The 20,261-nt window shown below is 44.8% G+C and overlaps 1 protein-coding gene across 1 annotated transcript in view; it reads right to left on the reverse strand.

The window, feature by feature from the left end:
* LOC138295545 (putative deoxyribonuclease tatdn3-A) overlaps nucleotides 1–20,261 on the reverse strand; it is a 99,419-nt gene that overhangs the window by 11,048 nt on the left and 68,110 nt on the right. Inside the window, exon 9 of the mRNA XM_069233913.1 lies at nucleotides 1,163–1,243. Within this exon, the coding sequence (XP_069090014.1) occupies nucleotides 1,163–1,243 (81 nt within the window). The remainder of the gene's footprint in view (nucleotides 1–1,162; nucleotides 1,244–20,261) is intronic.

The raw sequence follows: 20,261 nt of genomic DNA on the forward strand, positions 1-20,261 counted from the left end.
AACAGTATTTAGTGAAACATTTGAATGAAAGAGTTAGTATGACCTAGAGTATGAAAATAAAAGTATGAAAAAAACAATAGCAAGAAAAAGTCTGAAAAATAACAAAGGGGAATCCCAAAAAGTTCAGAAATGTACAAAAAACATTTGCATTAAAACACATTTAGTTTAAGAACTGTCAAAGTAAAAAGGTTAGAGTGAGTTATATAGTAAGGTTTAGACACAGGGTCAGAATTAGGGTGAGCGTTAGAACATAGCAAGTGTACATTTTAGGGTAAGAGTAAGAAATAGAGTAAGGGTGAAGGGTTGTGAAAGGGTACATTATTGGGTAAGAGTTAGTTTTAGAATTAGGTCACTGGTAAGCATATGTTGTGAGTAAGAGTAATGATTTTTGCTAGGGTTATTGTAAAAGTGCATGAGTTGGGGGTTAAGCTGCAAACTGAGAGTAAGGGTTTGTGATACAAGTGGAGTTATATTGAGACTTAGAAGAGGACTTGGACTAGGGTTGAGTTTAAGGATAGGGTAGGGGTGAGCAATAGGGTAAGAGTTGGTGACTGAGTTTGTCATACTACAATTAGTTCTTCGGAATAAGTAAGGATTAAGTTGTTTAACATACAGGATAATTTACGGTGTTAGTGTTAGAGCATTGGCGTAAGAGTACCTTTCAGCATGAGTGGGTATCAATAATCAAAAATGTGCCTCCTCTACCTGAACTACCTGCTGCAGCCTCCTTACTGAACTTTTTGCCTTAATGAAATAAGACCAAACACACTCCTTGTCCATAGCTAACCACGATAAACTCAGGTCTAGTCCTACATACAGCTATAACCCTCATCCAGTAACCTATTATATCTCACCTTGACACCATCAACCTCTTACTCACAGAGGACCAGGTTGCCAAAACCTTTTTGAACCTAGGCTGGTAGGTTTCAGTCCATATATTGCATCAACTTTCATATTTTTTAGGATGTACAAAAAATCACAAGCAGTATGCACGGATACAGATGCAAGTTATGTATTTTGCATTATACACCTTTGCATCAATACACTATCCTGTAGATTATTCACTGTGCTCACACCTAGATCCTATATGCCTGCTACAGAGTTCTGATAATTTGACTAATTATCCCTTGTGTCTTCTTTTAAGACCAATGCAAAGTCCTACCTCTTTGTTAGGTCCCAGGGCAGGAGAGTCTGTCTCCAAACAAATGTTCTCCAAAGGAATTTGCCTGATTATCTTTTCACGCTGGCATACAGAAAAACAGAAACACATAGTCATGTGGCTACAATGCTGAGCATGCTGCCAACATTTTAAAGTTTGATACGTTAGGTTACATGCACAGGTTAAATAAATAGGGCTATAAGGTTGACGGTCCGAGTGATACCAATGTACAGCACATAAATGTGGGCATTTTTTGAGGACAAGTTTCAAAGTGATCTCAGTGTAGAAAGTGGTGGCCCATGATGAGACTGTTCAAATGGCTTAAGCGAGTGGAAGAAGACGCTCCAAAACCATCTTACTCAAGACCTATCATCAACCACTTAATGGGAAACTCATAATTTAGAGGTCATACAAAACACATATGATTACGATTAACTCCACAACACCAACATAAAATTTACATTCACCTTCATAAAAAACGATTTTCAAATGAAATATTTACTAAAAGCTACAATTAGTGTGACCACCAGTCTGGAAGGTCTTCCTAATACTTTCACTAGGCCAAAGGTTATCCAGGGAGCTAAACCAAACTCAAAAAAGGTCATGGGAGGGATGCTTGCAATAAGTCTAACCCAGGCTTCTCCAACGAGTAGCTTGTGATCTACTGGTAGCTCTCCAGCTACCAGTCAGAGGCGCTCCTGAGTGCAGCTCAGCCAATTAAATTAGAAGCTTTGGCTTGATTCAGTTAATATATGTATCCCAAAATCGAAAAGTGTGTATTCGAGATGAAATACAGAAAAGGTTAGAGACTCCTGGTCGAACCACTGGCAATTACTTTCAGTAGCATTCCAACCTGTAGTTCTTTTGCCCACAGTGCTACCGGAGCCTGGACCAAGCCATATGCAAATCCGTTTTGACCCTGCTCCAATAGAAACAGTCTAGGCTGAACTGCCAGGCCAGATCCTCCCAGAACTGGAATACAAGCAACCCAAGACTGGTTTTGCCCTGATTGTGGCTGGTCAGTCTGATGTAGTTTCGTTCAAGTGGCACAGTGAGCATGGGACACGCATCTGGGTTGACCCTTGCCACTTGGGGCAGTACATCAAACACACAAAAGGTGATGGGAGAAATGCTTGCAATGACTCTAACCACTAGCAATCACTTGGATGGCATTTCAATCCATTGTTCTGCTGCCCACGATGCCACCTCATTTTGGACCCAGCCATAAGCAGTCCTAACCATGCCGTAATAGGAATAGTCCATCCTGAACTGCCAGGCTAGGTCTCCCTGTACCCAAAGACAAGAAACTCAAGACCAAGTTTGCCCTTATTGCGGTTGGTCAGTGGGGTGTAGCTTGGTTCCAGTGGCAGAGTGAGCATGGGACATATGTCAGGGCATGCCCTTGCCATCGCTGTTAGTGTGTTTAATGTACTGCCCTAACTGGCTAGGATTTGTTAATGTTCTGGAGGGCTGCAGGGAACACAACAGCCCCCCAGGCAACATTAAAAAACACACAGTAAGTCTCCTGGGGCATTGAATACATTACCCCAGGAGAGCTTGTCATATTATTCTAATTCTAGGGATTCTAATGGTACCCAGAGTTTGTGGTTTCCCCTGGAGGAGACCAAGAAATTAGCCAAAATACAGTGACAATTTCGTTTTGTTTTAAAAAATGGGAAAAAAGGGCTGCTGAAGAAGGCTTGTGGTTTTTTCCCTGAAAATGGCATCAACAAAGGGTTTCTGATGCTAAAATCACCATCTTCCCACCTTTCAGGAACGGGCAGACTTGAATCAGAAAACCACATTTTTCAACACAAATTTGGCATTTTACTGGGACATACCCCATTTTTACTATTTTTGGTGCTTTCAGCCTCCTTCCAGTTAGTGACAGGAATGGGTATGAAACCAATGCTGGATCCCGGAAAGCTAAACATTTCTGAAAACTAGACAAAATTCTGGATTCAGCAAGGGGTCATTCGTGTAGATCCTACAATGTTTTCCTACAGAAAATAACAGCTGAAATAAAAAAATATTAAAATTGAGCTGAAAACAACAGCCATTTTTCTTTATATTTTACTCTGTAACTTTTTCCTGCGATGTCAGATTTTTTAAAGCAATATACCGTTATGTCTGCTGGACTCCTCTGGTTGCGGGGATATAAAGGGCTTGTAGGTTCATCAAGAACCCTAGGTACCCAGAGCCAATAAATGAGCTGCACCCTGCAGTTGGTTTTCATTCTATACTGGGTATACAGCAATTCATTTGCTGAAATATGAAGAGGGAAAAATAGGTATCAAGAAAACCTTTGCATTTCCAAAATGGGCTCAAGATAAGGTTTTGAGGAGCAGTGGTTATTTGCACATCTCTGAATTCCGGGGTGCCCATACTAGCATGTGAATTGCAGGGCATTTCTCAAATAGACGTCTTTTTTACACACTCTCTTATATTTGGAAGGAAAAAATGTAGAGAAAGATAAGGGGCAATAACACTTGTTTTGCTATTCTATGTTCCCCCAAGTCTCCCGATAAAAATGATACCTCACTTGTGTGGGTAGGCCTAGCGCCCGCGACAGGAAAAGCCCTAAAATACAACGTGGACACATCCCATTTTTTGACAGAAAACAGAGCTGTTTTTTGCAAAGTGCCTACCTGTAGATTTTGGCCTCTAGCTCAGCCGGCACCTAGGGAAACCTACCAACACTGTGCATTTTTGAAAACTAGAGACCTAGGGGAATCCAAGATGGGGTGACTTGTGGTGCTCTGACCAGGTTCTGTTACCCAGAATCCTTTGCAAACCTCAAAATGTGGCTAAAAAAAACACGTTTTCCTCACACTTCGGTGACAGAAAGTTCTGGAATCTGAGAGGAGCCACAAATTTCCTTCCACCCAGCGTTTCCCCAAGTCTCCCGATAAAAATGATACCTCACTTGTGTGGGTAGGCCTAGTGCCCGCGACAGGAAATGCCCCAAAACACAACGTGGACACATCCCATTTTTTGACAGAAAACAGAGCTGTTTTTTGCAAAGTGCCTACCTGTAGATTTTGGCCTCTAGCTCAGCCGGCACCTAGGGAAACCTACCAAACCTGTGCATTTTTGAAAACTAGAGACCTAGGGGAATCCAAGATGGGGTGACTTGTGGGGCTTTGACCAGGTTCTGTTACCCAGAATCCTTTGCAAACCTCAAAATGTGGCTAAAAAAACACGTTTTCCTCACATTTCGGTGACAGAAAGTTCTGGAATCTGAGAGGAGCCACAAATTTCCTTCCACCCAGCGTTCCCCCAAGTCTCCCGATAAAAATGGTACCTCACTTGTGTGGGTAGGCCTGGTGCCCGCGTCAGGAATAGATCACACAACGGTCAATGTTGGTCCTTACATGAGGCAGCTGTTGACCCTGGGGTGATCCATTCCTGACGCAGGCACTAGGTGTAGGCACTCAAGTGGGGTAGTGTTTTTATCAGGACAGGTGAGGAATCACTGGGTGGTAGGAATTTTGTGGATCCCAGCATATTCCTGTAGTTTGTGTGACAGAAATGCGAGAAAAATAGAGTTTTTATTCAACATTTCAGCTTTGCAGAGTATTCTGGGTAAGAAAAGTTTGGGGAATCCACACAAGTCACACCTCTGTGGACTCCCCCGAATGTCTAGTTTCCAGAAATGTTTGGGTTTAGTGTGTTTCTCTATATGGCCGCCGAACACAGGACCAAAAACACAGGAGCCTGCCTTAAAAAACCAGTTTGTTTTGCGATAGATCATTTTGATGTCTCCACAATACGATTTGGGCGGTGGAATTTGGGGCTGAACTAAATTGGGGAGCTCCCAAGAGAGCACTCTCTCTCTCTCTCTGCTTGCCGCCGCATTCACCTGCTCTCTGGGTTGGGCTAACCCACTACTACCCAGTTGCACAGACTGCTTGCGAAGGGAAAGCAGGACTGTCCTCATCACCTCCCTCATAATGTACTGGAAGAGGAGTTATCGAATGGGACTCCTCCGACTGAAAAATCACTCCCAGAGTCTGCGCCATTGTCCTATCCCTCAGATGCTGTCTCAGTATCTGATGTATCAGTCTCTGATCCTATGTCAGAGCTGTCCTCTATAACCCGAGTGACGGCAGCAGTCATCCATCAAGATGCCATCTCTGCTATTGGCTAAACTGTTGCTCTAAAACACTAGCCTACGTAGACAGTCACAAAATCGATGGTGTGTGTGAGATACGTGCAACAGTAGAGGCCACCTTACCTGCGCTTCTTCCCTCAATCAGCACGTTCTTTCAAGACACTCAAAAAACACCTTGTCACATACCATTCGTCACAGTCTTTAGCACCTCCTGCGCCCAGTCCAACAATCATTATTGGTGCTCCCACTCCCTCCTCCTCGGATTCCCTCATTACCACTCAGCAAAAGTGCCCTTCATCTCTCCGTAGCCGCCCTCCACCCCGCACATACATTTCATTTGTATTATAGCGCAGGTAATGGCTGACTTTACTAATGTACTCAGCTATTTACATAAAATACAGATTTGCTCTTTGCAGTAGGCATATAAACCTTCTGCGCTTCTTTATGGCACTAAAACTGCCACTAGACAAGTCTGACCCTTTTGTAGCAGAAACATAATCACAATACTTACTTGACTTTTTTATTGCTGCCTAAAAACTACAGTTGAAAAGCGTCAGTTGAAGTATGTGCATTGCTTTGAAGACGCAAGCTGCAACTGCAAGACAACTGGTGGCAATTCTATATTTAAATATATATATATATATATATATATATATATATATATATATATATATATATATATATATATATATATATCACTTTTATATGTGGGTCCGGTTTTCCCGGGGGCCGATCGCAGCCCCCAGGGAAACCACACACATATTGACAAAAGTGATATATATATATATATATATATATATATATCATCCAAGATACTTCTTAAAAAAGAAGACAATGTTGCAGCCACTTACTTGCTACAGTCCCAGTGTTCTTTAATAAGGCAGAAAAGCACAGAAAATGACAAAAAATATATTCTCCCCTTTGTGGGCCCACGAGGCCTTCCTGAAACTGTTTCCTGGCCCCCGATAGCAGCTGTGCTGCGGTCGGGGGCCAGGAAACACTTTCAGGAAGGCCTCGTAAGAAAGGGGAGAGTCTCCCCTTTCTTACGAGGCCTTCCCGAATGTGGGGAAGGCCGTTTGTGTCCGTTTTCCCCATCGGAGCAGGAAGCGGCCGCAAGGCTGCTTCCTGCTCCGATGGGGAAATCAACATTGTAACGTCAGGCGGGTGGGGGGTGAGGGGAGACACGGAAGAGCTTCTGTGTCTCCCAGGGATAGAAAAAAAATGCACCCGAGGATTTATTAACCCCCTCCCTGGTGTCGGCCACTGGTCGTGACCCGTACCAGGGAGGCAGTGTGGGCGTCAGCCAGTGCCCGACGCCCGCACTTAAACGGTTAAATAATGCTTTATTGAAAATATTTTGTGATAACCACTGTTGTTAAACATTGCAATGATTGAATTTATGAAATACACTTTGGTTATAGTTACTGGTGACTTTTTGACAAAGCCAATGGGTCTGCTTTATATATGTTAATGTGCTAAACCCTTGATAAAGCCAAAAGGCCTACCATTTTTTATATTTTGGTATTTTGACCCTTTGACAAAGCCAGTAGGTCTGCCTTACTTAAAATGACATCCTTTATATTGTTACATGAAGTAGACAGCCATGGTAAACTGCTGTGATCGCTTTACACATAGTCATCAAAATACACATGTATGGGTTTGAATATGGGGAGGGTCTCTGTCAATCAATGACCATATTATAACTTTGCTACTTGTGTTAGTGTTCAAGAAACAAGTGATTATAACCCATTATTGCTGTTTTTAGACCTCAGCTACAAACAGCTTTAGCTGACTAATGGAGACATACTTTTTCCAATACATCACATTTGTTTGGTATGGAGTTTCGATAGCCCTTTGATCATGATCGAATGGCTTTTTGATCCATCTCAGTTCTCTACTCTTGATTCAATGACTTTCTTCCTTATTCTTATGTTTATCCCATCCACAAACATTTACATCTTACAGTGTTCTCATTGGGTAAGTCGTATTTGTGAGAAAGTAGCCTCTTTCTAGCCTTGTTACCCCCACTTTGGGCCTGTTTGTGAGTATATGTCAGGGTGTTTTCACTGTCTCCCTGGGATCCTGCTAGCCAGGGCCCAGTGCTCATAGTGAAAACCCTATGTTTTCAGTATGTTTGTTATGTGTCACTGGGACCCTGCTAGTCAGGACCCCAGTGCTCATAAGTTTGTGGCCTATATGTATGTGTTCCCTGTGTGATGCCTAACTGTCTCACTGATGCTCTGCTAACCAGAACCTCAGCGTTTATGCTCTCTCTTTACAAATTGTCACTAACAGGCTAGTGACCAATTTTACCAATTTACATTGGCTTACTGGAACACCCTTATAATTCCCTAGTATATGGTACTGAGGTACCCAGGGTATTGGGGTTCCAGGAGATCCCTATGGGCTGCAGCATTTCTTTTGCCACCCATAGGGAGCTCTGACAATTCTTACACAGGCCTGCCACTGCAGCCTGAGTGAAATAACGTCCACGTTATTTCACAGCCATTTTACACTGCACTTAAGTAACTTATAAGTCACCTATGTGTCTAACCTTTACCTGGTAAAGGTTGGGTGCTAAGTTACTTAGTGTGAGGGCACCCTGGCACTAGCCAAGGTGCCCCCACATTGTTCAGGGCCAATTCCCCGGACTTTGTGAGTGCGGGGACACCATTACACGCGTGCACTACATATAGGTCACTACCTATATGTAGCTTCACAATGGTAACTCCGAATATGGCCATGTAACATGTCTATGATCATGGAATTACCCCCTCTATGCCATCCTGGCATAGTTGGCACAATCCCATGATCCCAGTGGTCTGTAGCACATAAGCTCATAAGTTTGTGACCTAAAGGTATGTGTTCCCTGTGTGATGCCTAACTGTCTCACTGAGGCTCTGCTAACCAGAACCTCAGTGGTTATGCTCTCTCTTTACAAATTGTCACTAACAGGCTAGTGACCAATTTTACCAATTTACATTGGCTTACTGGAACACCCTTATAATTCCCTAGTATATGGTACTGAGGTACCCAGGGTATTGGGGTTCCAGGAGATCCCTATGGGCTGCAGCATTTCTTTTGCCACCCATAGGGAGCTCTGACAATTCTTACACAGGCCTGCCACTGCAGCCTGAGTGAAATAACGTCCACGTTATTTCACAGCCATTTTACACTGCACCTAAGTAACTTATAAGTCACCTATATGTCTAACCTTTACCTGGTAAAGGTTGGGTGCTAAGTTACTTAGTGTGAGGGCACCCTGGCACTAGCCAAGGTGCCCCCACATTGTTCAGGGCCAATTCCCCGGACTTTGTGAGTGCGGGGACACCATTACACGCGTGCACTACATATAGGTCACTACCTATATGTAGCTTCACAATGGTAACTCCGAATATGGCCATGTAACATGTCTATGATCATGGAATTACCCCCTCTATGCCATCCTGGCATAGTTGGCACAATCCCATGATCCCAGTGGTCTGTAGCACAGACCCTGGTACTGCCAAACTGCCCTTCCTGGGGTTTCACTGCAGCTGCTGCTGCTGCCAACCCCTCAGACAGGCATCTGCCCTCCTGGGATCCAGCCAGGCCTGGCCCAGGATGGCAGAACAAAGGACTTCCTCTGAGAGAGGGTGTTACACCCTCTCCCTTTGGAAAATGGTGTGAAGGCAGGGGAGGAGTAGCCTCCCCCAGCCTCTGGAAATGCTTTCATGGGCACAGATGTGCCCAATTCTGCATAAGCCAGTCTACACCGGTTCAGGGGACCCCTTAGCCCTGCTCTGGTGCGAAACTGGACAAAGGAAAGGGGAGTGACCACTCCCCTGACCTGTACCTCCCCTGGGAGGTGCCCAGAGCTCCTCCAGTGTGCTCCAGACCTCTGCCATCTTGGAAACAGAGGTGCTGCTGGCACACTGGACTGCTCTGAGTGGCCAGTGCCACCAGGTGACGTCAGAGACTCCTTGTGATAGGCTCCTTCAGGTGTTGCTAGCCTATCCTCTCTCCTAAGTAGCCAAACCCTCTTTTCTGGCTATTTAGGGTCTCTGTCTCTTGGGATTCCTTAGATAACGAATGCAAGAGCTCATCTGAGTTCCTCTGCATCTCTCTCTTCACCTTCTGCCAAGGAATCGACTGCTGACCGCACTGGAAGCCTGCAAAACTGCAACATAGTAGCAAAGACGACTACTGCAACTCTGTAACGCTGATCCTGTCGCCTTCTCGACTGTTTTCCTGGTGGTGCATGCTGTGGGGGTAGTCTGCCTCCTCTCTGCACTAGAAGCTCCGAAGAAATCTCCCGTGGGTCGACGGAATCTTCCCCCTGCAACCGCAGGCACCAAAAAGCTGCATTACCGGTCCCTTGGGTCTCCTCTCAGCACGACGAGCGAGGTCCCTCGAATCCAGCAACTCTGTCCAAGTGACTCCCACAGTCCAGTGACTCTTCAGTCCAAGTTTGGTGGAGGTAAGTCCTTGCCTCACCTCGCTAGACTGCATTGCTGGGAACCGCGACTTTTGCAGCTACTCCGGCCCCTGTGCACTTCCGGCGGAAATCCTTTGTGCACAGCCAAGCCTGGGTCCACGGCACTCTAACTTGCATTGCACGACTTTCTAAGTTGGTCTCCGGCGACGTGGGACTCCTTTGTGTAACTTCGGGTGAGCACCGTTTCACGCATCCTCGTAGTGCCTGTTTCTGGCACTTCTCCGGGTGCTACCTGCTGCTAAGAGGGCTCCTTGTCTTGCTCGACGTCCCCTCTACCTCCTGGTCCAATTTGCGACCTCCTGGTCCCTCCTGGGCCACAGCAGCATCCAAAAACGCTTACCACACGATTTGCAGCTAGCAAGGCTTGTTGGCGTTCTTTCGGCTGGAAAACACTTCTGCACGACTCTACAAGGCGAGAGGGATCCGTCCTCCAAAGGGGAAGTCTCTAGCCCTTTGCGTTCCTGCAGAAACCGCAGCTTCTTCTGTCCAGCAGAAGCTTCTTTGCACCCGCAGCTGGCATTTCCTGGGCATCTGCCCATCTCCGACTTGCTTGTGACTTTTGGACTTGGTCCCCTTGTTCCACAGGTACCCCAGATTGGAAATCCAGCGTTGTTGCATTGTTGGTTTGTGTCTTTCCTGCCTTATTCCCCTATCACGACTTCTTTGTCCTTTGGGGAACTTTAGTGCACGTTGCACTCACTTTTCAGGGTCTTGGGGTGGGCTATTTTTCTAACCCTCACTATTTTCTAATAGTCCCAGCGACCCTCTACAAGGTCACATAGGTTTGGGGTCCATTCATGGTTCGCATTCCACTTCTGGAGTATATGGTTTGTGTTGCCCCTATCCCTATGTGTCTCCATTGCATCCTATTGTAACTATACATTGTTTGCACTGTTTTCTAAGACTATTACTGCATATTTTGGTATTGTGTATATATATCTTGTGTATATTTCCTATCCTCTCACTGAGGGTACACTCTGAGATACTTTGGCATATTGTCATAAAAATAAAGTACCTTTATTTTTAGTATAACTGTGTATTGTGTTTTCTTATGATATTGTGCATATGACACTAAGTGGTACTGTAGTAGCTTCACACGTCTCCTAGTTCAGCCTAAGCTGCTCTGCTAAGCTACCATTATCTATCAGCCGAAGCTGCTAGACACCCTATACACTAATAAGGGATAACTGGGCCTAGTGCAAGGTGCAAGTACCCCTAGGTACTCACTACAAGCCAGTCCAGCCTCCTACAGTATTATTCTACCGCTCATCTGCCACTGTAAATTGACAGCAATAATAAAGGCATAGTAAAGATTTTTGAGGTTATCAATGGCACTAATGAAGAGCTGTTTCCCTCAATAAAGAGCAGTACTACTCAGAACATGTGGTTTAACCATCCCTGCAAGAATACAAAGTGCAAACTGTGGAAGGTCATACAAACCTCTCACAAGATCAAGACTGGACACGCTGAAGATGGGCTGTGTATAGAAGCGAGGTAATTGAAGCAAAGATGGATGTTTTGCTGTGTAGGATAATTTGGAATAAGCTTTTAATTTTCCTGATCCCAGCTGTTATTTGAAAACTTGCAGAGGACTGCTATGATCAGACATACCAGATGCAGACCTTTATTAATTTATGCAGGCATATTCCTGGTTTATCCATTCTTCTAAATTATAAGATTTAGAAGCTCTCCCTCTTGCTACAGCACACCTCAGGCTATGTAGTAACATGGGGCTCCTGTTTTCTGCTATCCTTACTAAGAAGAACCCGTGACTTGATAGTGTCTCTGTTGACCTGTCTAAAGCCAACATAGACCTCTGGCCACCTATCCTTCCTAATATGTTTAATACTTCTTACAGCAAGTTTAATGTTCCTTCAACATAAATATTCTAGAAGAGGACTAGGGTAGATCCCTATAGACTCTGCAATAAATCTTCTTTGTAGCATACACGCAGAGTGCTATTCACTTGCAATTAATTTTTGTACATCGATTTCTATTGTATTATTTAGATTACAAACTAAATTGACTGTAGGCGTCTAGCTTACCTAAAAGAATCATATTTATAAATTACTGTGTCATGAGCATCTCCTCTGCATTTCAAATAGCAGGCAAGTCTAAGTTGTAACATCTTTCAATAAGCCTAGAAGAAACTTTTGTGGTCTCCTTGTCAAGATTGCATATGAATTTGGCAGCCGGTAATTAATCAGTCGATTTCTACTGCGTGGCTAAAGGGGGCGCAGTGCAAATCCCAGAGGGTATCCAGGTGCTCGCAGGGTACAATGGGCTCATTTGAAAGGACAGGTCTTGAGTGCTTTTCGGAACTCAGGTAAAGATGGCGAGGTGCAGAGCTGCAGGTGGAGGTCGTTCCAAGCTTTGGCTGCAAGGTAGTTAATGGAACTTCTGTAGATGCATGGAGTGTGGGTGATTGCTAGGGAGGCGCATCAAAGTTGTCTGGCTGGTTGGTGGAAGTTCAGGTGGCAGCTGATGTAGGCTGGTCCTAGGTTGTAAAGGGCCTTGTATGCGTGGTTTGGTAGCTTGAATTGGCATCTCTTCGGTATTGGGAGCCAATGGAGTTCCTCGAGATGAGGGGAGATGTGGGTCCATCGGAGGAGGTCGAAAATGAGTCTAGCTGTGGCGTGCTGGATGGCCTGAAGTCTTTGGAGGAGGTGAGTAGAGATCCGGTGGTGGAAGGCGTTCAGTGCATTGTTTTGTGGGTGCTGAGCTTCAGGCAGCTCTCTCTCATCCAGTTGGCAACAGTCATTATGCACCTGTAAAATCTGGCTCTGGTGGTGGTGGTGTCCCTGGAGAGGTTAAGCTGAGTGTCGTCTGTGTAAGAGATGATGTTGAGCCCTTGAGATCTGACGATGTTGGACAAGAGTGCCATGTAGATGTTGAAGAGGGTGGAGCTGAGAGATGAGCCCTGAGGGACACCGCAGATGATTTCCTTGGGTTCGGAGGTGAATGGAGATAGTCGGACTTTCTGAGTTCTTCCAGTGAGGAATGAGGCAATCCATCTGAGGGCGTTTCCGTGGATACCGGTGTTGTGTAGCCTGGTGATCAGTGTGTGATGGAATACTTTGTTGAATGCTGCTGAGAGGTCAAGGAGGATCGGGGTGCTGTTTTCCTTTGGTCAAGGAGGGCTCGGACGTTGTCTGTAACTGTGTTAAAAGCGGTGCTGTGGTTGCTGCTGAATCCAGATTGGGAGTAGTTGAGAATGTGGTGTTGCTCAAGATGAGTGGTGAGTTGTTTGTTGATGGCCTTTTCCAGTACTTTGGACGGGGAGGGGAGCAGGGAGATGGGTCGCTAGTTCTTAAGTTCGCCGGTGTCGGCTGATGGTTTCCTGAGTAGGGGTTTGATCTCTGCGTGCTTCCAGTCTTCAGGAAATGTGGCCTTGGTTATTGAGTTGTTGAGCAGGGAGGTGAGTTCTTCGCTGATTTTGTCTTTTCCGAGGTTAAAGATGTGGTGTGGGCAGGCGTGATTTGGTGTTCTTGAGTGGATGGAGTTCATGAGGGTGGTGGTTTCCTGGGTGGTGAGAGTGTTCCAAGTAGTTAGTCAGGGTTCTGTGCTGGTTGTGGTGGGGCTGTTTAGGTTGAGGAGGTCGGTGGGCTCAGCTGGGGTTCGAAGTTCTTGTAGATGGTAGAGATCTTGCAGTGGATGTAGATGGCAAGGTTGTTGTAGAGCTCCTGTGAGGGAGTGTTGCTGTTCTTGGTGGCTGCGGGGTTGGAGAACTCCCTGATGATGTTGAAGAGTTCCTTGCTATGGTTCGAGATGGAGTCAATGCGGGCAGCTAAGGCCTCTCTCTTCTTCTCCCTTAAAAGCTGATACTAGAAGTTTAGGAGGCCTTAAAGGGGGTTCTGTCAGCAGTGTCCTTGGTAGAGCGCCATCCTCTTTCCTGCAGTTTGCAAATGCATGTGGCTGTTCGGAGTTCTTTGGTGTATCAACTGGCCTGTTTCATGGACCTTTTGTGGGGGTTGCCTTTGAAGTGAGTGGCGGTGTTAGCACAGTTTGTGATCCAGGCGTTGAATTTCTTGACTTCCTGATCGAGGGAAGTGTCAGGGTCAGGGTTAAAGCAACTGAGAGAGTCAGTCCATTGAGTCTTGGTTATTTTGCCCCAGCTGTGGTGGGGGGCTGTATCCAAGGTGTGTGCAGTGGCCGGTGTGCTGGTGATGTTGAAATCGATAATGAAGTGGTCGGTCCAGGTGGGTCCGCTGATGTGACTGTACGTGACTCGGTTGCTGGAGGTGAATAGTGTGTGTCCTGTGGTGTGTTTTGGGTTGTGACCGAGGTGGGTGAGTCCTATGTTGTTCATACATTCGAGGAGGTTGGCTGTGTTGACGTCGCTGTGGTCATCAAAGCGGAAATTGATGTCGCAGAGGCAGGTGTAGTCATTGGAGTCCATGGCAGGGCGCAATGAAGTTGGTGATAGACTAGCAGAAGCTGGTGCAAGGTCCCGGGACTGGTAGGCGAGGGTGCCTCTGATGGTTGATTTGTCTTCAGTTTAGAGTCTGAAGTTGAGGTGTCTCATGGTCGGGGTGGGGTCGTCCACAGTGGTAGTGCATTGGATGGTCTCTTTGTAGATAATGGTGATTCCTCCTCTGGGTTTGTTGGTGCAGTCCCTATGGATGATCTTTTATCCTTCTGGCATTGCTGTGACAATGTCAGGGGTGGATGAAGGATTGAGATGTTTCGTGAGAAAGGTGATGTTGGGTGTTAGGCTGGAGATGAGGTCCCATATCTCAGTGGAGTGTCTGCAAGGCAAGCGCATACTAAGGAGGATGCACGTGAGCTGGTGGTGGGGAGTTATGGTGGCATGGTGTGAGGTTTGTCCTGTAGTGGCATGATGGGAGGTCTGCGTGGTGCTGGGGGATGGGCTTGTGTCAATGCTGAGGCAGGGGAAGCTGCAGTGGGTGCAGGAAAAAGGGCTTACCATGGAGCGGGGAAAGCACAGTAGCAGAGATCGCTTGTGTGTCCTGTGTTCAGTGCACGGAGTTCGGTAGTGGAGTAGCTGTAGGGGGGAGCACAACCAGGGTTTCTGGCACTGGACATGGTACAGGTGTGGACGGGCACAGACGGGCTTGCCTTTATGCCCGGCAATCATTAATTAGGTCGTGGAAAGTGTGTGGGGGTCAAGTAGGCGGGGCTAGCAAAGGCAGGATAAGCAGGCAGGACAGCGAGGGAAGGTGGGAGTGACAAGGCGGGAAGGGTGTTGGGGTAGCCAGGGGGAAAAGGTGGGAAACAGAGGAAAATTTAGGGCAAGGGGAGAGTGAGAGAAGCGAGAGCAGGCGGCTGTAAAGTGAAAACTGGCAAACAAAGACAGAGTGTGATAAAAGTTAAGATGAAAACAGACAAACAAAGAGTATGTCATAAAAATAAAATGAAAACAGGCAAACAAAGGGAGAGTGCGATAAAAGTTAAGATGAAAACAGGTAAATAAAGAGAGAGTGCAATAAAAACAAGGTGAAAACAGTCAAAGAGAGAGCACGATAAGAGTAAAGTGAAAGCATGCAAACAAAAGAAGAGTGTGAAAAAAGTTAAGATGAAAACAGGCAAACAAAGAGAGTGTGATACAAAGGGAGCAAAAGGACAACAAAGGAAAACAGATAAACTAAGGCAAAGAGTAACATCACGGATTGCGGGATGGGTCTAAAATGTCCTCGACTGGGCGGAGGACTAGTCCTGGTGAGTTGGGGAGCCTGGGCACCTCTTTAATGGGGTTGGGTTACGGCCGCTATTAAGTAGGTCCTAGGAGGTGGGAGGGGCTAGCAGAGATAGTAAGAAGAGGCGGGAGAAGCACACAGGAGAGCTGGTAAGGAGCGAAGGGAGGTTGAGGTGGGGGAATCAGGAAGGGCACTGGGGCGGCTGAGGGGAAAACGTAGGAAGGAAACAGAGGCAAATGGAGGGCAAGTAGAGAGTGAGAGAAGCAACAGCAGGCCGCTATAAAGTGAAAGCAGGCAAACAGAGAGAGTGTGATAAAAGTTAAGATAAGAACAGGCAAACAAAGGGAGAGTGTGATAAAAGTTAAGATGAAAATAGGCAAACAAAGAGAGACTGATAAAAATAAAGTGACAACAGGCAAACAAAGAGAGAGTGCGATAAGAGTAAAGGAAAAACAGGAAAACAAAGGGAGTGTCTGATAAAAGTTAAGATGAAGACAGGCAAACAGAGTGCGATAGAAAGGGAGCAAAAAGAAAACAGGCAAACAAAGGCGAAGAGCAAGTACACGGCTTGCAACTGGGTCCGAAAGAGCATCGACTGGTCGGAGAAGCAGCCCAGGTGAGTTGAGGAGCCTGGGCACCTTCTCAGATATTGGCTATAGATATGGATATAGGGGGAGGGCACTTCTCATGCTTGCCTTTTTCTTTCACACTACAGCATCACCAGCCTCGAGGAGAGATATTACCAACCCAGAAGAACTCACCTAAAATGGGAGGAAAAGCTCTTCCGAGTCATGCAGACAGCACTTTATTATTTTTTTATTAATGGGCTTGAGCATTTATTATGAAAATAGGTGCAGTTCATGAAAGGCATTGAACATAAAATTAGCAGGATGTAATATGCTACTTGGTTTGTGTCTCATGTACTTTGTTCTATGTTCCATATTCTATGTTCTCTATTCCACATTGCATCGGAGTGCTGGTGAGATTCCAGAATCAGGGTCAGTTTGACTTTGGCTCTGGACTTGTCAGGACTCTTCTTGCTATCGTGGATCTTTATCTCGGAATAAAGAAGAATCTACAATTTGGATGTACGGTGTCTTTTCTGTTTTTCCTGCACTCTGCACATCACCCACGCTACAATTTGGTACCAGGAGTGGGGCAAACTGTTCGTGATCCACCGACCGCTATTTTATGTGGAACTGCGCGGCATGACCAGAAGCAGAGATTTAATGGTGCTGTTTTGCCAGAGATTTAAAAGAAAGAAGAACGCCTTCTTACCGCGATTTTTCCACGGCCAGGTAAGCCCTGGTGAAGCTTGCCTCAAGGCTTCGGAGCGCCCGAGCCATTTTTGCCGTTAGCGCTCGAGCGCACAGTGCTGCGTGTGGACTCGCGCGCACAGCTGTCCTGTGCGCATGCGTGGGTGTGCTCACGCACGTCCTGCACGCTGATCGTTGCTGGGCAACGCGCGTCTCCTGTTTTTGCGCGTTAGTTGCCTGGGCAACGTATTTACGCCAACGAAAGCCGCATCTTAATGGAAATGGTGCTCTACAACAGCGCTCTACTTCCTGTTTCACGAGTTAGTTGCTAGGACGACGCGCTAACGCTACCGCTCTTTGCCGCCTTTTGTATACAACTTTATGTTTCAAGGAAAAAAAAAAAACTGGGAAACACTGTAATACTCTTTGTTTTAGACATTGTTGAAGTGTGAATTCTGTCATCTTCATGGAAATATTCTAATTTTGGATCTATAAACTAAAAAAAAAATAAAAACTAAAAAAAAAAAGAGAAAAGAAAAGAAAAAAATATATATATATATATTTTTTTTTTCTTCTTTTTGGGGACTTACGTTGGCTAGTTTTCCAACTTAGGACAATCTCTTCTTGTGTATTTCTTGGACTCAAAAATCACTGAGTTGACATGGCTTCAAATCAACTGGTCATGCAGCCTCCTCCTTTTTTGCAAAAAGGAGGTAAGCCGGAGATAAGATGGAATGAATGGCTGAGAATTTTTGAAAATTATTTATCGGCAATAGATGCTATTGGTTATTCACCATCCAGGAAATTGGCCCTTCTTTTCAACCACCTAGGAATAGCTGGTCAGCATGTTTTTGACAATTTACCCGTAATTCAACCGCCACAAGGAGACATTGCAACTTGGGATGTTTACATCGAAGGAAAGGAGAGGATTAAAAAACAGTATTCAGATGACTCAGATGTTTTATTAGAAAGATTCAACTTCGCTATGTGCAAGCAGTCTTCAGATGAATCCGTAGATGAATATTTGGCTAATTTGCGTGTGCTTGCATCTAAATGTGACTTTGGCAACATGGTTGATACGTATATTAGAGACCAATTTGTTTTACATTGCTACTCCAAGAAGGTTCAAGAACGTCTCCTAGCTTGTCGCAATCCCTCCTTGGATGAGGTTATTGATTTAGCCAAGGCAATTGAGAGGTCGATTGTCACATCTAGAGTTGTATGTGGACAAAGTGTTGCGCATGCGTCATGCGATCATAGCGAGCGTAGTGTCAATCATTTAGTTGAGGGAACCGAGGTGAATTTTGTAAGGGAGAAATCTATTAAACTGAGGAAGGCGCAAAACCAAACGGGCAAGGCCTGTTATCGTTGTGGTTCCAACGGTCACTTAGGTAACAATCCAAATTGTCCTGCTGCAGGGAAAAGGTGCGTGAAGTGTCGTAAGTTTGGCCATTTCCAGGTAGTTTGCAGACAAACAAACTCTGGATCCAAAATGAGAATCAGCAATGTGAATGCTGAGGAGGTAGAGGAGCTGGATCAGTGTTCTGGAAGAGTATCTAATTTAGTTCTCACTGTCGATATGGTTAATCAAAGTAAGGGGGTGTGTCCTAAAGTTCAGTTTAAGGGTCCTGTATGTGAGGCGACTATAGACTCTAGAGGAGTAGTCGTTATGGCAGACTCTGGTGCTCCCATCACTATATTGGCAGACAATACTTATTACCAATTATGGCCTGACTCTAAAAAACTAATTGAAGCTGATGTTGCTCCAAAAGCTTTTGGAGATCAGGACATTGATCTTTTGGGTTTCTTCTATGCTACTTTGGAGATACTAGGCAGATCTATTTTTACAAAGATTTATGTGGCTTTCAAAGGCAGGAACATAGTTGGTTGGAAAGATTTAGCACGCTTGGGTATTGTACTATACCCGGGGCAGGAGAATCCCATTAGATTAGGTGAGAGACCACACATTGTTGACAGGGAATCTGTTTTGCATGTTGTACCTAATAATACAGTTCCTGAGCAATACACACTAAAGTTTCCTGATATTTTTGTGGATAAAGTTGGGTATGTGAAGGGGTTCGAGCACACTATCAGACTCAAAAAAGGAGCTGTCCCTGTTGCTCATAAAGTCAGACCAGTTCCACTCTCCATTAGAGATCAACTTAAAGTGTTGCTTGACAAATTGGTGTTGGACAAGATTATCACTGCAACAAATGCATCAGAATGGGTTTCTCCGATAGTTATTACAAAAAAAGAAAAGGGGGACCTCAGATTGTGTGTTTATTTAAGATCCCTTAATAAAAATATTTTAGTAGATTGTCACCCTCTACCACACATACAAGAATTGATCACCACAGTGGGAAATTCAAAATTTTTCTCTACTATAGATTTACATTCAGCTTATCACCAAATTCCTCTTAGCGAAGACTCTCAGGATCTAACAACTTTTGTTACACCCTTTGGTGCTTTCAAATTTCTCAGATTACCTTTTGGGCTTGCCTCAGCGGCGAGTGTTTTTCAGAAAATGATGGATACTTTGTTTGGGCATCTTAAGGAAGTTTGCGCTTTCCAAGACGATATTTTAATCCATACAGCAACTTTGGAGGAACATGAGCAAGCGTTAGATAAAGTTTTTACCATTCTTCAAAAGTGTGGGTTAACCATTAAGACTGAAAAATGTAATTTCTTAGTTGGGAGTGTGGAATATCTCAGTCACTCCATATCTGCTGAGGGCATTGAACCCAAAATGTGCAATCTAGAAGCTGTGAGAAAAGATCCGGTTCCGTCTAACAAAGATGAGTTGCGTTCTTTTTTAGGGTTGTGCGAGTATTATTCTAGGTTTGTTAATGGCTTTGCAATGATTGTACAACCCCTCCGCTCTCTACTTAAAAAAGGTAGCAAATTTGTTTGGGATAGGCAAACTAATGATGCCTTTGAGCATGTCAAACATGTTGTTTTATCTACTCCTACTTTGAAATCTTTCATTCCTTCTGTCAAGTCTTTCATAACAGTGGATGCCAGTCTTAAGGGGTTGGGAGTAGTTTTTGGACAGTGGCAAGAAGGGCAGGAACATACTGTCGCATTTGCATCTAGAGCTCTTTCTAGTGCTGAATGCAATTACAGCACTATTGAAAGGGAGGCCTTAGCGTGTGTTTGGGCTGTTCAAAAGTTTAAAACGTATATTTGGGGAACTCATTTTGAAATTTTCACGGACCATAAACCTTTGGTATTTTTATTGAACGGCAATGGTCTAGGTAAAGCGTCTGCCCGGCTGGTGCGACTTTTATCTAAACTGCAAGAGTACAATGTTGAGGTCAAATATATTAATGGAGGTAAAAATGTGAGAGCGGACTGTTTATCCAGACTACCACTGCCTTATACCACAGAGGTTGGAGATGATCAAGACACAGAATGTGTGATAGGAGTTTTAGATTTAATTTCTTCATCCAATGGCATTTTTTCACAAAATGAGTGGGAGTCTGCCATGGTCAATGATACTTTACTGTCTCAAGTACTATATTATATCAAGCATGGTTGGCCCAACAAAAAGTCATATTCTGGAGAGTTAAGTACTTTTAAACAACTTGAGATGGAGCTG

This window comes from Pleurodeles waltl, chromosome 5 (genome assembly GCF_031143425.1).
Source record: "Pleurodeles waltl isolate 20211129_DDA chromosome 5, aPleWal1.hap1.20221129, whole genome shotgun sequence".
Lineage (NCBI taxonomy): Eukaryota > Metazoa > Chordata > Amphibia > Caudata > Salamandridae > Pleurodeles > Pleurodeles waltl.